At 38.6% G+C, this 14,363-nt stretch overlaps 4 protein-coding genes across 4 annotated transcripts; all 4 read left to right on the top strand.

Annotated features, from left to right (window-relative positions):
• The first annotated feature begins 956 nt into the window (after nt 1–956).
• On the top strand, nt 957–2,528 carry LOC111495750. Its single transcript, XM_023145918.1, has 2 exons — nt 957–1,151; nt 1,224–2,528. The coding sequence occupies exons 1-2, from the start codon at nt 1,007–1,009 to the stop codon at nt 2,456–2,458; spliced, it is 1,380 nt and encodes a 459-aa protein (XP_023001686.1). The 5' UTR covers nt 957–1,006; the 3' UTR covers nt 2,459–2,528.
• A 356-nt stretch (nt 2,529–2,884) lies between these two features.
• Nucleotides 2,885–4,895, top strand: LOC111495748 (T-complex protein 1 subunit delta-like). Its single transcript, XM_023145914.1, has one exon. The coding sequence runs from the start codon at nt 3,042–3,044 to the stop codon at nt 4,641–4,643; it is 1,602 nt and encodes a 533-aa protein (XP_023001682.1). The 5' UTR covers nt 2,885–3,041; the 3' UTR covers nt 4,644–4,895.
• A 1,290-nt stretch (nt 4,896–6,185) lies between these two features.
• Nucleotides 6,186–12,225, top strand: LOC111495747 (nuclear poly(A) polymerase 1-like). The gene is made up of 12 exons (XM_023145912.1): nt 6,186–6,993; nt 7,097–7,174; nt 7,303–7,410; nt 8,851–8,913; nt 9,021–9,182; nt 9,460–9,573; nt 9,665–9,727; nt 9,820–10,149; nt 10,305–10,469; nt 10,581–11,477; nt 11,606–11,679; nt 11,909–12,225. Exons 1-12 carry the CDS (start codon nt 6,877–6,879, stop codon nt 11,949–11,951), a joined length of 2,214 nt encoding a protein of 737 aa, XP_023001680.1. The 5' UTR covers nt 6,186–6,876; the 3' UTR covers nt 11,952–12,225.
• A 269-nt stretch (nt 12,226–12,494) lies between these two features.
• LOC111495313 lies at nt 12,495–14,282 on the top strand. Its single transcript, XM_023145292.1, has 3 exons — nt 12,495–12,705; nt 13,330–13,826; nt 13,939–14,282. Exons 1-3 carry the CDS (start codon nt 12,544–12,546, stop codon nt 14,009–14,011), a joined length of 732 nt encoding a protein of 243 aa, XP_023001060.1. The 5' UTR covers nt 12,495–12,543; the 3' UTR covers nt 14,012–14,282.
• Nucleotides 14,283–14,363: the final 81 nt, after the last annotated feature.

The raw sequence follows: 14,363 nt of genomic DNA on the forward strand, positions 1-14,363 counted from the left end.
AAAAAATGGGAATGAAATCCCTTTATGTCGATTTTCTTAGCTCTTACATCATTAATCATGCATCCCAACCCAAATATGAATGAATTATTTGATATTGTTCCAATGTTTTTCTCTTTGGATGGACGAAATCACCAACTTTGTAATCTGATTCAGCTTGTCTGCTTGCTACCGAAACTTAAAGATGCATTTTGTACATGCGTTCTCTTGCTACGACTTTGACAAATGTCTGGTTTTGATATTCATATAGTTAATATAAGAGAGACAAAAAGAGCAGAACATGTGTGTCACTATGTGCATATGTAGACCATTGTTCTCTTACATTTTCATGTGAAAGTTGAGCTTTGTAATTTTGTCTGCTTTATATAAGATGATTAGTTGTACAAATTACTTTCTGTTTAAAAATATTAACCTAGTTTTCCATCCAACATCCTCAAAAGATCTCCCGTCATGTAGAACGAGAAGAGGGATTGACGACTTACCCATTTAGTGACTTTGACAGTAAACATTCGAAAAAGAGGTTATATCGAGTCGGGTGAATTTAATAATAGATATTTACTGGCATTCCAGTCTTCCTTCCTTCTCTTTTCAGAGCCTTTGGAGAATGGATAAATGAGCCTTGCTTTACTAACCTCGCATCGAGTAAGTTTGGCCTTTATCGACATCGTCCTGGTTCACCCCAAAAAGGTCAATCGAACAAAAGATAAGAGCTCTCTTTCTTGATAGAGCCGATTCGAGAGAAATCTTTATTTAAAAGTCTAAGTCAATTGATGTCACTTTTTCATCCCAATTTTTTAAGTTTCTTGCATCACTAGCAGGCTTTCATCAAACGAATTCGTGGGAAGCAACACTTCCTACAAGGTATGCACCTCAACTTCTTCAAACTTTAGTGCAGAAAATGGCATCAAAATCCCATTTGGTTCTCTTTTCATTCAATTACGTGCAGAAACAAATGGGGCTCTAGTATTTCATGTAAAGCTTCAGCTTCTACATTAATTGGCCTACAAAAATGTTATACGATTCCATTCTTGCCAGGAGCTTTAGCAAGCATGAACAAAAGAAGATGGGCTATGGAGCTTTGATGGGTTGCTTGTTCATTGCATTTAGCTTCAGCATTATGCTCAAACCTCATCTGGGTCGCCATTTTCTAGCTTGTAAGTCCCTATTGACATGTTCTTTGATGTAAAAACCAAGCCAGTTCTTGAATTTCTCTGTTCATTTTGCAGTGAATCTGAGGCTTTTTCCAAGAGCTTCAGGAATCAAAATGGCTGACATTATTACAAAGAAGCCAACGCCAGCATGCAATTGGATGGATTGGACAGATTTCTGCGACATTGATATGAATGTTAGAATTCATGGAGAATCTTCCTCAGTGATGTTTGCTTCAACCGACATGGAAGAACACTTAGAACGCAACAGCACTTGGAAAATCAAGCCATATGCTAGAAAACAAGATGCAAATGCAATGAAGAACACAAGAGAATGGTCTGTAAAAGCAGCAAAAAGCCCCCAAAAACTGCCTCAATGTACACAAAATCATAGCGTTCCAGCCATTCTGTTCTCCCTTGGCGGATATGCAGGAAACCATTTCCATGACTTCACAGACGTGATCATTCCACTGTTCATAACAGCAAGAAAATTCAATGGGGAGGTCCAATTCCTCATAACTGATAGCAAATCTTGGTGGGTTTTAAAGTATCAAGCAATACTATCAAAGTTGTCGAACTATGATATCATTTACATTGACAAGGAGGCGCAAGTTCTTTGCTTTCCTCATGTCATTGTAGGGCTCAAACGTGACCCAAAAGAGCTTAGCATTGATTCAAACAACCATTCATTCTCTATGAAGGATTTCAAAGAGTTCTTGAGAAGTTCTTACTCGTTGAACAGAGGCAGAGCAATGGAAAACAGAGGAAGAGGCAGAGGAAGGAAAAAGTGGGAGATTAAGCCACGGCTTCTCATAGTTGCAAGAAGAAAAACACGGTCATTTACGAACACAGGGGAGATCATCAAGATGGCTAAGAAATTGGGTTTTCAAGTGATTGTTACAGAGCCAGACGCTAACTTGAAGAAAGTTGCAGAAACTGTGAACTCTTGTGATGTGATGATGGGAGTTCATGGCGCTGGGCTTACCAACATTGTGTTTCTTCCTGAAAGGTCAGTTTTTATTCAGATTGTACCATTTGGAGGAGCAGAATGGGTATCCACTAGGTTCTTTGGAGAGCCATCGAAGGACATGGAATTGAAGTATTTGGGGTATGATATCAGTTTGAAAGAAAGCACGTTGATTCAGCAGTACCCTAAAGAACATGTGGTTTTGAGAGATCCTGTGGCAATCCAAAAACAGGGTTGGAGTGCTTTCAAGTCCATCTATTTTGATAACCAAAATGTGAAACTTGATATCAATAGATTTAGACCCACTTTGCTTAAGGCTCTTGAGCTTCTGCACCACAGTAGCTAGCCATATGCATGCTTTTCATTTTTAGTCTTTTGGGTCGGTTTGATATGACTTTGTAAGTGTTTTGATAAGTCTTTGAAAGTCATTTCAAACACGGTGACCTCTAAAGTTATCAATCGCTTCATGTAAATTGTTTTTATTTTCGTTTAGTCTATCTTAGACTTGTTAGAGTTTCGAATTCGCTAATTAAGAGAACAATTATGAGCCTATAACTAAGAAACACTACTTAGTTGGTAAGTAATTTTTTGAATAAATGATCTGAAAATCCCAAAAATTGGATCTGTAGTTTTTTTTTTTTTTTTTTTTTGTAATTTTAAGTTGCGGGAAAATTGACATTTTTACCCTCAATTTACCAATACATAATTTTTTTAATTACTGTTTCTCAGAAGGCTATATTGGTCATTTGTTATTCACTCCAAGTGTCCAGCCCGCCCTCTTCCGCTCTCAGTTCACTCAGGTTGATCTGTCTAGGGTTTGCCTCTGTCGCCATTTCAAACATACCTCAGAACTCAATTTGCAACACTTTATTCCATTTCTCTTGCTTACTATCGATCGGGGCATCCTTTGAGCTCTAACTTGCTCATCTATGGCGGCTCCAGCTGTATCTCTGCCCCGGTCCTCCAAAACTGAGTCATACGTTGATAACAAGCGTAAGGAGGACATTCGTCACGCCAATATCGTAGCAGCCCGAGCCATTGCCGATGCTGTTCGTACTAGTCTTGGGCCCAAGGGCATGGACAAGATGATCTCCACGGCCTCCGGTGAGGTCATCATTACTAATGATGGGGCGACCATTCTCAATAAAATGGAGGTTCTCCAACCTGCCGCGAAAATGCTCGTTGAGCTCTCGAAATCGCAGGACTCTGCGGCTGGGGATGGTACGACAACCGTGGTTGTCATTGCAGGTTCACTTCTTAAACAGTGTCTTTCTCTTATGGCCCATGGGATTCACCCCACTGTAATCTCCGATTCACTCCACAAGACCGCCATTAAGGCTGTTGATGTGTTGACAGCAATGGCTGTCCCGGTTGAGCTATCGGATAGAGAGTCGTTGATTAAATCGGCGAGTACTTCGCTTAATAGTAAGGTTGTTAGTCAGTACTCGACATTGCTCGCGCCGCTTGCTGTCGATTCTGTGCTCTCGGTTGTTGATCCAGCTAAACCAGATTTGGTCGATTTGAGGGATGTTAAGATCGTGAAGAAGCTGGGCTCGACCGTGGATGACACTATGCTTGTGAAGGGCTTGGTATTTGACAAGAAGGTAAGTCATGCGGCCGGTGGACCAACCAGAATGGAGAACGCGAAGATTGCAGTGATTCAATTCCAGATTTCTCCACCTAAGACTGACATTGAGCAGAGTATTGTGGTCTCGGATTATACTCAGATGGATAGGATATTGAAAGAGGAAAGAAATTACATTTTAGGTATGATCAAGAAGATTAAAGCAACTGGGTGTAACGTATTGTTGATTCAGAAGAGTATCTTGAGAGATGCAGTGACAGATTTGTCCCTACATTACCTTGCGAAAGCTAAGATTTTGGTGATTAAGGATGTTGAGCGCGATGATATTGAATTCATTACGAAGACTCTCAATTGTCTGCCCATTGCCAACATTGAACATTTCCGCTCTGAGAAGTTGGGATTTGCAGAACTCGTTGAGGAGGCTTCAATGGGAGACGGCAAAATTGTTAAGATTACGGGCATTAAGGATATGGGGCGGACGGCTACTGTACTTGTTCGGGGGTCAAACCAACTTGTGATTGACGAGGCTGAACGGAGCTTGCATGATGCCCTGTGTGTTGTTAGGTGTTTGGTAAATAAAAGGTACTTGATTGCAGGTGGTGGTGCACCAGAAATCGAGTTGTCAAGGCAGCTGGGTGCCTGGGCAAAAGTGTTGCATGGAATGGAGGGTTACTGTGTTCGTTCCTTTGCAGAGGCTCTTGAAGTTGTCCCATATACTTTGGCTGAAAATGCTGGGTTGAACCCAATCACCATTGTTACAGAACTGAGGAATCGTCATGCACAAGGTGAGATCAATACTGGGATTAATGTAAGGAAGGGGCAGATCACAAACATCTTGGAGGAGAATGTTGTTCAGCCACTTCTGGTTAGTACAAGTGCAATCACTCTAGCAACAGAATGCGTTCGAATGATTTTGAAGATTGATGACATTGTCACAGTGAGGTAGAGTGTGGTCTTTAATTCAATGAAAAATGCTGCTTTTTTTGTTTTTCATTTTGGTGTGATATTAGAAGCTAGTGTTCTGTTTTGGTATGGCTAAAAGAATCTTAACGTGTTATTCTCGTTTTGCTAATTGCCTCGAGTATATTGGTATGGGTTGATTTTATGGATCCTTGGCTTTACTAGCTTTTGAAATTTACGCGTAGTCATCAAACTTCATCAATTATTTGAGCTGTGCTGTGTTACTACTTTTCTCGGATATCACATCTTGGGATTCTTATATAGCTGTTTCTGCTTATGTAGTCTGTTTAATGGTCGTTTTGGTTGGGATCCCCCATGTTTTATATCTTAAGATCCATCTTCTTTTACAAGTTTCTATTACAGAGAAAGTATATGAAGAAAACTTGTTTTTATTATTGAAGCTTCTATAATGTTTGGAGGTAGAATTGATAGGTTGTGATATCCCACGTTGGTTGGGGAGGAGAACGAAGAATTCTTTATAAGGGTGTGGAAACCTTTCTCTTGTAGATGCGTTTTAAAAACTTTGAAGGAAAAGCCCAAATAGGACAATATCTACCAGCGGTGAAGAGATTATGATGGTCCCCTCTCGAAACGCCGGCTTCCTTAAATCTTACATGTGCAAATTATGAGTAAACAACCCATTTTTCATTTTTCTGAGATACAGCTTCCTTAATCACGCTTGGTTGGGAGGGAGGGAGAGAAATTATAACTACAAGTCCACTCCTAGCAAATATTTTCTTCTCTAGACTTTTCCTTCAAGATTTTTAAAATGCATATGTTAGGGAGAAGTTTCCACACCCTTTAAGAAATACTTTGTTCCTTTCTTCAACTGATGTGGAATCTCACAATCCACCTCTCTCGGGGGCTCGACGTACTTGCTGGCATGTGAGATCTCACTGTCTCAGTAAAAACTCTTATCATCCCCTGTCCCAATAAAAAAAAAAACTCCTAAACTTAAATAAACATCTTTGGTGGAAGCTGCTAATAACTTTTCCCGTTGGTGCTATGGTTGCTAAAAATAAGAGGGAATTAAAAATTACGAAAACTAAAATGAACCAAATGAATCAAATCAATCTTTAAAACAAAAATATTATTTTTGGAGATTTAAAAGAGACAAGGTGATGAAGTATGAACAATTTTAGGTATAAAAGTTCATAAAAATTATTCTTAATAATATGATGATCTAATTAATAGATAAAGTTTTTTTTTATAAATTTAGAAACTAATTGAAATCACCTGATTCTAACTTGAAATTTGTAGATAAAAGAGAGTAAAACCGGTCTAATACATTTAAAGTTGGTTATCTGAGAATAATATTTATCTAAAAAGAAAATCAAAATACACTTGATTATCTGAAAATAAGATTTATCTAAAAATTCGGATCACATTTATCTAAAAATAAATATTTAAAAAGTTATCTTCCAGACTTATTTAAAAAGAAAATAAAAGATAAAAATAAATAATAATAATAATTGATGATGAAAGGCCTGGAAATTTATATATATATATATATATTCATAATGGCGGCAGAGGCCAAAGCCGAGCCGAGCCGAGCCGGATCGTCCCCTCTTCCCTTCTCTTTTCGGGATTTCTCTGGAGCTCTCTCTGTCTCCATAACTCCCTCCGTGTCCCCTCTCGGATGGCTCCATTGATGACCACCTTTCTCTTTTCTATTCCCAAGGTGGATCTTTTTGAGCTTTGCTGACTGTGATCGCCAAAGGATTTCCACTAGCACAACCTCTGAAAGCGAAGCCCCTCGCCGTTCTGATTGCACATGTTGTCTCCCCGATTTTTGTTTCTTTTGTGTCCGATCATCGTTTGCAGCTTGTGATTCTCCTTCTCACGGCGGGATTCAGTTTACTGTATCAATTTTGGGCCTCATCGGTCTTGTACTCTGTTCTTTATTCACATATTATAAGAAAACCAGACTAGGGTTCAACTCCTTTTTTGTTCTCATCGCCTTCTCTTATATAGTTTCAATTTATTGTAGCTTTGGGTTCCATGTCAATGGATTTTCCCGTCCCGGTATTGTATTATCGACGTTTATAAGATTATTATCTTCTCATTGTTTTTTTCTTGATATGATTTTCTAAAAAAATAGAAAAAAAGGGGGAAATTTTGGTAAAAAATTATCATCAAGCAACATCCCTTTTTCTTAATACAAGAGAGAGTGAGAGAGGGAAAAAAACGAGACTGTTAAACTTGCGTGTTAATTACGTATGGGGAGCCCTGCATTAAGTGGCCGGAATAACGGGCAGCGATTAGGCATTACTGATCCTATTTCGTTGAGTGGGCCGACGGAGTATGATGTGATAAAGACTCGCGAACTCGAAAAGGTTCTGGGTTGTTGTTTCCATTTGAGCAGTATCATTTATTGCAAGTATGCTGTGTTTTCTCCTTAACTTAGCTGTTTTTTTTTTTTTTTTTTGGAGGGTTCAGTATCTGCAAGATGCTGGATTGTACGAAAGTCAGGAGGAAGCCGTGAGTAGAGAGGAAGTTCTTGGGAGACTAGACCAGGTTAGGCCACCCTCAGTAGCTTTTGAGAAGTGGAAAATAAGAAAATAATGATTCATATCGGTTTGGGATGCTTACTTGAATTTTTAACATTCATGTATTTGATGTTGTATTTTATGTACATGGAGCAGATTGTGAAGATTTGGGTTAAAACAATTAGTCGTGCGAAGGGGTTGAATGAGCAACTGGTGCAAGAAGCCAATGCTAAGATTTTCACGTTCGGTTCATATCGTTTAGGGGTACAGACTGTTTTCCTCTTGGAGAGCTTTATTCTTTGAGAATTTGATGTGCTATGTGCTAACATTTTTTTTCTTCAAGATATAAATGCTTTCGTGTTAGTTTTTTCTTTAAGATGATAACATATGATGTGCTATGTGCTAGTATGGTAGCTAGGCTGAAATTTGATTCTTATGTGGAATTATTCAAGTTCATACTCCTATGACACAATGATGTTGATTATCATCTTTCACAATTCATTTCATCCAATTTTCCTTTATTTGTATGTTTTTTTGGTACATGCTGTGTGCATCTGATGATGATCAAATCTATTGTGAATAAAAGGTAGTCTCATGCTAATATAATTAACATTTTACTTAGATTAATGTGCTGGCATGTTTAACCATCATGGATTGGCCTAGTGGTTAGTAAGGGTCCATGCAGATAGTAAGTGGCTTAGAGGAAATAAGATCAAATCATTGTAGTCACCTACTTAGGATTTAAAACCCTACAAGTTACCTTGGCAACTAAATGTAATAGATCGAGTGGTTGTTTTGTCAGAATAGTCTATGTGCACTCATGCTTATCTGAACACTCACCAATATCAAAAAATGAAAAAGTGTTGGACCCTTTGGTTATCTCTTGGTTAGATTGAATATAGACATCATTTTCAGATGCCATGCTAGAAGGTATATTTTTCAGATGCATCTTTTATGAAGGTTGTTGTGAGTAGTTTCATTATGACCTGTTGTTATTTGCTCTATCATCTGAGAGAGGTGTGGATATTCATGGAAAGTATAGTTTTCAGGGTTCATCGGGATGATGTGTTTGACGTCACCATGTCTTTTTGAACAGACTGTTGGTCCAAGCATGTAATGCAATTTTTTTATAATGTTTCTTGTGTGTTAAAATTCCGGTGGGCATGATGCAAGTGTGCTGGTTCAGGTGAAGTTTATGGGTTTGGGCTGTATGCATCATGAATTTTACGAAAGTTAATTTGTATTCTCTTTGAAATGGCAACCCATTGTGTGGGAAGAGAACTATGGAACCTTTTCTTGAATTTGTATTCTCTTCTGAGTTATTGTGGAAGCTTACAAATTAAACCTTTTACTCAAGTATGTTGTAGTGTAATGTATTTTTATTTAGTCCTAGAAAGACGGACTTTTCTTTCTTTCTGCAACACATTGAAGGGGAGGAACTAATTTCAGTGAAAAAATGAAACTACAATGAAGGGGAGGAAAGCTAAGCCCCAATCCGGGGACATTACAAAATATTTTTCCAAGTGGCATTGAAAAAAAGAAAAGAAAACAAAAGAAAATAAAAAAGTAGAACACTAGATCCTTCCTTATTATGTATGTTGCTGCTTTTTCATTCTACTTGCAAATGATTAGCATAGAACCTGAATCTCTAATTCTGTTGTAATTTTTTTTTTCCTTATGAGGTATCTATTGATTATATTGTAGGTGCATGGCCCTGGAGCAGATATTGATACGCTGTGTGTGGGACCTAGACATGCAACACGTGAAGTGCGTCTAGCTTTCATTTTCATGAATATTTGTGGTGAACTAAGTTTGCATATACTCTGGTATTTTAGCTTTGTAGACTCAATAATGCTTTTGTTTCATGGCTGTAGGAGGACTTTTTCGGTGAGCTACATAAAATACTGTCAGAGATGCCAGAAGTATCTGAGTTGCACCCTGTGCCTGATGCTCATGTCCCTGTGATGAAATTTAAGTTTGCCGGGATTTCTATTGATCTTCTCTATGCAAAATTGTCACTTTGGGTTATTCCTGAAGTAAGTCGTCCCACTCTCTAGTATTTCATGATTATGATGTACTGATGCCATGCCGTACTATATAGATTTAGTAAATTTTTGTTGATGATTTGCAATTTGACTTCTAGAAAATGGATTTTTCGGATTCTTTTCCATTCTATATAATTCACTCTGGATTCTTATTCCATCTTCCCCAGCTGCCTCCTTGAAGTGCAAAAATGGCTTATAATCTTTGTAAAGTTTCTATTACAGATAGATGTTGATGTAATCTGTTTTCAAATTTTTTATTCTGGACCAGGACTTGGATATATCTCAGGACTCGATACTACAGAATGCAGATGAACAGACAGTTCGTAGTTTAAATGGTTGTCGAGTTACTGATCGAGTTCTGCGATTAGTTCCAAATATTCAGGTTGAGGATCAGAACTTGCCTAGATGTTCCTCTCTCTTTTTGTCACTGAACTTTATTCATTCTTAAAGATTGCTTAATTTATGAAGTGCAGAGTTTTCGAACAACATTGAGATGCATGAGGTTTTGGGCAAAACGCCGAGGCGTTTATTCCAATGTATGGTACAGATGTCTAATAAAGTGGATTGCTTCCAAGTTTATGCAAAGATTTCTTACAATCACCTGACTTTTAATTTATACCTTGACCAGGTTTCTGGGTTTCTTGGCGGTATAAACTGGGCGTTGCTTGTTGCTCGCATATGCCAACTATATCCCAATGCATTGCCAAATATGCTCGTGTCTCGGTTTTTCAGGGTCTTCACCCGGTGGCGCTGGCCAAATCCAGTCATGCTCTGTGCTAATGAAGAAGGATCTCTTGGACTTCCAGTTTGGGATCCAAGGAGAAATCCGAAGGATAGATTCCATTTAATGCCTATTATTACTCCTGCTTATCCTTGCATGAATTCTAGCTACAATGTTTCATCAAGCACTCTGCGTATTATGACTGAAGAATTTCAGAGGGGACATGATATTTGTGAGGTGCATTTCTGCAATGACATCTTTTGTCCCCAGTTAGGAATTTGCATAATGAGTTTAATTGGATTCATGTTTTTATTCTATATTCATTTAGCTATGTTACATTGTTGGTGAAACATTGTTCTAATTTTAGTTTGATGGTTGTTAAATGTCATCAGGTTATGGAAGAAAATAAGGCCGATTGGGATACACTTTTCGAGCCCTACCCCTTCTTCGAGGCGTACAAAAACTATTTACAAACTGACATTACTGCAGAAAATGATGATGATCTAAGAAACTGGAAGGGTTGGGTTGAATCTCGTCTTCGCCAACTGACATTGAAGGTGAAATTGTAATTTCATAGCTGTTTACTTTCGGCCTTCCTAGCATTTATCAAATTGAACTCCTTTCTTTATTATCAATAGAGATTGACTTGGCTTGTGTGTTGATGCAAGATTGAGAGACATACGTATAACATGCTTCAGTGCCATCCACATCCAGGAGATTTTTCAGACAAATCCAGACCTTTCCACCATTGTTATTTCATGGGTTTGCAGCGAAAACAAGGAGTTCCTGCAAGTGAGGGTGAACAGTTCGATATGAGGTTGACAGTCGATGAATTTAAACGTTCTGTCAACATGTATACAATGCGAAAGCGTGGGATGGAGATTTATGTAACACATGTGAAAAGGAGGAATATACCAAATTTCGTTTTTCCGGGTGGAGTTCGACCTTCACGTGCATCAAAAATGACTTGGGATAGTAGGCGTAGTTTGGAACTAAAAGCTTCTGATAGCACTCAAGTAGACAGGCCTTTTGAAGCTACAGAAAGTTTAGATGGAGTAGAAGATAGAAGGAAAAGAAGGCGTATTGATTATAATGCAAATACTACCTTGAGAAATGGAGAGTGCTTGGCTGCTGCTCATTCCCAGCCTGTGGAAGTTCACGAAGTCAGCCAAATCAGCACCACTAGCTCATGTTCCATAAAGGATGTGAATTCTATTCCCACTAGTGCAAATAACATAGAAAATCTGGCAGATGTGTCCTCTCAGAATAATGGAGACCAAGCTGCGGCAGCTGATACACCAAGCTGTAAAGAAGCAGAGAAGCTGGCAATTCAAAAGATTCTGTCTGGCTCATACGACTCTCACAAAGAGTTTCCTTGTGAGCCTGAAGAGCTCGATGATATTGATTATACAAAACAAGCTATAGATTTTGGGGCCACTCGGCAAGGTATCCCCATGACGTCTTCGGTTGCAAAAACATCTTCCGTAGTAGTTCCTATGACATCTTGCAATGAAGCACGGCTGACCTCAAGATCATATTCCAATGGGGGCTTAGAGGAGCTTGAGGTTGTATATACTTTGACCAAAACTTTATATTACTTCTGCCTTGGTAGCATATAGTTGTAAAATGCCTGAGGGGGGTTCTATCATGTTGCTTTTCTTATGATCTCACAGTCTTAATTTCTTATGTTAAGCCTGCTGAAGTAGTGGCGCTATCGTCAACTGGGACCACTCGTGCACCCGTGGCCGAGCGAAAGCCAATCATCAGGTGCTTTCCAATTTTCTTAATTCTACACGGAATAAAGAACGGTTGACATTTGATTAAAATATTTGTATTCTTTTCCCCACCCTCCTCTCCAGCACGGGTTGCTGTCTTAAACATCTCTAAGTCTTCTTCTTACTTTCGTTTTTTTTTCCTTTCTTTATTGGGTTATGACCACACCTTGTCATTGTCAATATGGTCTATTCAATCTAGTTTTTCTTCCTCCAAATTGCAGGTTGAGCTTCACTTCCTTGGGCAAGGCTGGTAAAAGCTCGTGAAGAAGGGTTCTTCCAAAAGCAGCTTGTGAGAGCATTCTTCTAATCTATTATGTATCAGGCTATGTCTTGCCAGTCGATTTTCTTTTCATGTAACTCTTGACCCTTAATGATATAAAAAAGAAAAAAAAGGAAAAAAAATGGTCTAAGTTTGTATGTAGTATGCATAATCGGCTTGAAGGCCTCTACGTAGCCAACAGTTCTACAAATGTACCAGTCGGTTTATGCCTCTTTTTTCTACCGTATTAATGCAGATGATAGCTTTTTTATTATCGAAGATTTAAATTCTCATATTTTGTATCGAAAAAAATGTGTCTACTTTTAGATGGAGCACTTAGGTGTGGTGCACGTTGCGCGACTTGCATCATGTGTTTCATGTTCGATTATTACTTCGACTATATTTTAATGTGTTTCTCTTGCTTTGATGTGACAAATAATGTTATAAAATTGTTTCTTTTATTCAACCCACATTCTCAATTGTATGACAATGATATAAAAGGACGTGCTTGCAAGGCACTTGAGGGGAAGCAAAAAGTGTGTGAGAGAGAGAGAGAGAGAGAGACTTGGTACTTTGCAGGAGCTGAGCTGAAGTGGGATGGAAATGAAACATCTTGAATATGTGATGGTTCCACTTGGTTTTACGGTGCTGGTGGGATACCATCTTTGGCTGATAATCACCATTTACCGGAGTCCTAAAAGAACTGTCATTGGAATCAACGCTGAATCCCGCCGGCAATGGGTCGCCACCATTGTTTCAGTGAGTGTCTCTCCTCTCTGACTCTCTTTTCTTCCATTTTGTGTGCCAACTCATTTCAAGGACTGTTTCTGTCGTTTGATATCTGATTTCTTGTTCGGAAAAAAGCATCTGTAAGTGCGAGAAAACTAATATCTGATTTCATCTCCTTTCAAGGACCGTTTCCTAGTCTTGTTGATATCTCTGATAGCATTATTGTGTAGTTTTGAGGATTTTGGTTTGTCATGATCTTTCTTCATTCATTTTCATCTAAAATCATCTACTAACCAACATCTGTCGGATTGCAACATTCATTCCTCTATGGATAGAGATTTAAGCTGTTCACTTTTTGTCTAGATGAAGAATTCGAGTCATTTCATTAAGATTTCACATGTACTTCTAATCGTGTTCCCTCCCTCATGTTGAGAAACTTATTCTGCCTCGTGCCTTCTAAATCATATACAATTGATTAGTTCAGAAAGTATTGTGGATGAATCAATTAATACTCAAAAGGGTAGGAAAGAAAACTGATGTTTAAGTTTATGGACTTGAGAAGTCATCTTGTCCCCTCCTCCCATTTCAGTGGAGGTGGAGAAGGAGAGAGAGAAAACTTCCATGGCTGACTACATTACGAGTGATCGTGTTCAGGACCCCGAGAAGAATGCTGTTCTTGGAGTCCAAACCATACGAAACAACATCATGGCTTCAACGCTTATGGCTACGACGACGATCACCGTCGGCTCATTGATCAGTGTTTTTGTGGGCAGCTCATCAAGTACCGGAAAGTACCGTTACATTTTGCTGTGTTTCCTCGTTGCATTTCTTTGCAATGTGCAATCTATTAGATACTATGCTCATGCTAGCTTCTTAGTCACATTGCCTGCTGGTGAAGGCAGAAAGGACTATCTTGCTGCAATCTTGAATCGAGGAAGCTTATTTTGGTCGATCGGATTGCGAGCTTTCTATTTCGCAATTCCTTTCTTCCTCTGGATCTTTGGACCTCTATCAATGTTTTTCAGTTGCTACCTGATAGTATTTGTTCTTTACTTCTTGGACTTTACCAGAACTTCCAGCTATGATCCCTACGGCTATGTGCAAAAGGAAGAAGCGAACAACAAGGACATTGAATCTGTTGGTCAGTCAGGGTGAGTACTCTGCTGCTTTCATACACTAGATTGATTTTTATCTGTCTGGCTTTATGATTTTGCATATTCATCATTGTTTTCTAAACGAATGTTCTGAATCTATTCGGGTCAGGGGAAACAATTTCGTCGCGAACTCCTGCATTCACTCTCCTCTACTCGAAGGTCACATTACGACTTCCAATTGAAATGGCTCTACATACTCAATCTTTTGAGCTATTGCTTGCGTGAGAATTGTGTTTAGGAAGAGATTGAAAGAAAATTTTAATTTGCATTTAATCCACAGGCATTACCTGAATGTGTGCAAGTATTTACTTGTATGATCGAAGTGTTGGGCTATGAGGTAAGTACCTGATATGTAGATTTTATACCTTGAAATGTTATGTAAACCATAGTTTATACCGTTATGAAATAACCCTTCAACCCTTCACCCATGGTATAGCTTTGAGGCCACATTGAGTCCCCGAGAGATAGAGATGAGTCCAATTTGAATAGTTTTAAACTTAACTCATTTTATATAATTATAAGTTCAACTGTATG

The sequence above is a fragment of the Cucurbita maxima genome, unplaced genomic scaffold, assembly GCF_002738345.1.
Source record: "Cucurbita maxima cultivar Rimu unplaced genomic scaffold, Cmax_1.0 Cma_Scf00021, whole genome shotgun sequence".
NCBI classification, from domain to species: domain Eukaryota; kingdom Viridiplantae; phylum Streptophyta; class Magnoliopsida; order Cucurbitales; family Cucurbitaceae; genus Cucurbita; species Cucurbita maxima.

What these genes read in the sequence shown, in the direction of transcription:
- LOC111495747 (XM_023145912.1), top strand. Translation starts at nt 6,877, where the DNA reads ATGGGGAGCCCTGCATTAAGTGGCCGGAATAACGGGCAGCGATTAGGC. An exon ending in GCCGAGGCGTTTATTCCAAT is followed by an intron (nt 9,728 to 9,819) that starts GTATGGTACAGA and finishes TACCTTGACCAG; the next exon opens with GTTTCTGGGTTTCTTGGCGG. An exon ending in GGGGCTTAGAGGAGCTTGAG is followed by an intron (nt 11,478 to 11,605) that starts GTTGTATATACT and finishes TCTTATGTTAAG; the next exon opens with CCTGCTGAAGTAGTGGCGCT.
- LOC111495750 (XM_023145918.1), top strand. Translation starts at nt 1,007, where the DNA reads ATGTTATACGATTCCATTCTTGCCAGGAGCTTTAGCAAGCATGAACAA. An exon ending in GGGTCGCCATTTTCTAGCTT is followed by an intron (nt 1,152 to 1,223) that starts GTAAGTCCCTAT and finishes TTCATTTTGCAG; the next exon opens with TGAATCTGAGGCTTTTTCCA.
- LOC111495748 (XM_023145914.1), top strand. Translation starts at nt 3,042, where the DNA reads ATGGCGGCTCCAGCTGTATCTCTGCCCCGGTCCTCCAAAACTGAGTCA.
- LOC111495313 (XM_023145292.1), top strand. Translation starts at nt 12,544, where the DNA reads ATGGAAATGAAACATCTTGAATATGTGATGGTTCCACTTGGTTTTACG. An exon ending in GGGTCGCCACCATTGTTTCA is followed by an intron (nt 12,706 to 13,329) that starts GTGAGTGTCTCT and finishes GATCGTGTTCAG; the next exon opens with GACCCCGAGAAGAATGCTGT. An exon ending in GAATCTGTTGGTCAGTCAGG is followed by an intron (nt 13,827 to 13,938) that starts GTGAGTACTCTG and finishes TATTCGGGTCAG; the next exon opens with GGGAAACAATTTCGTCGCGA.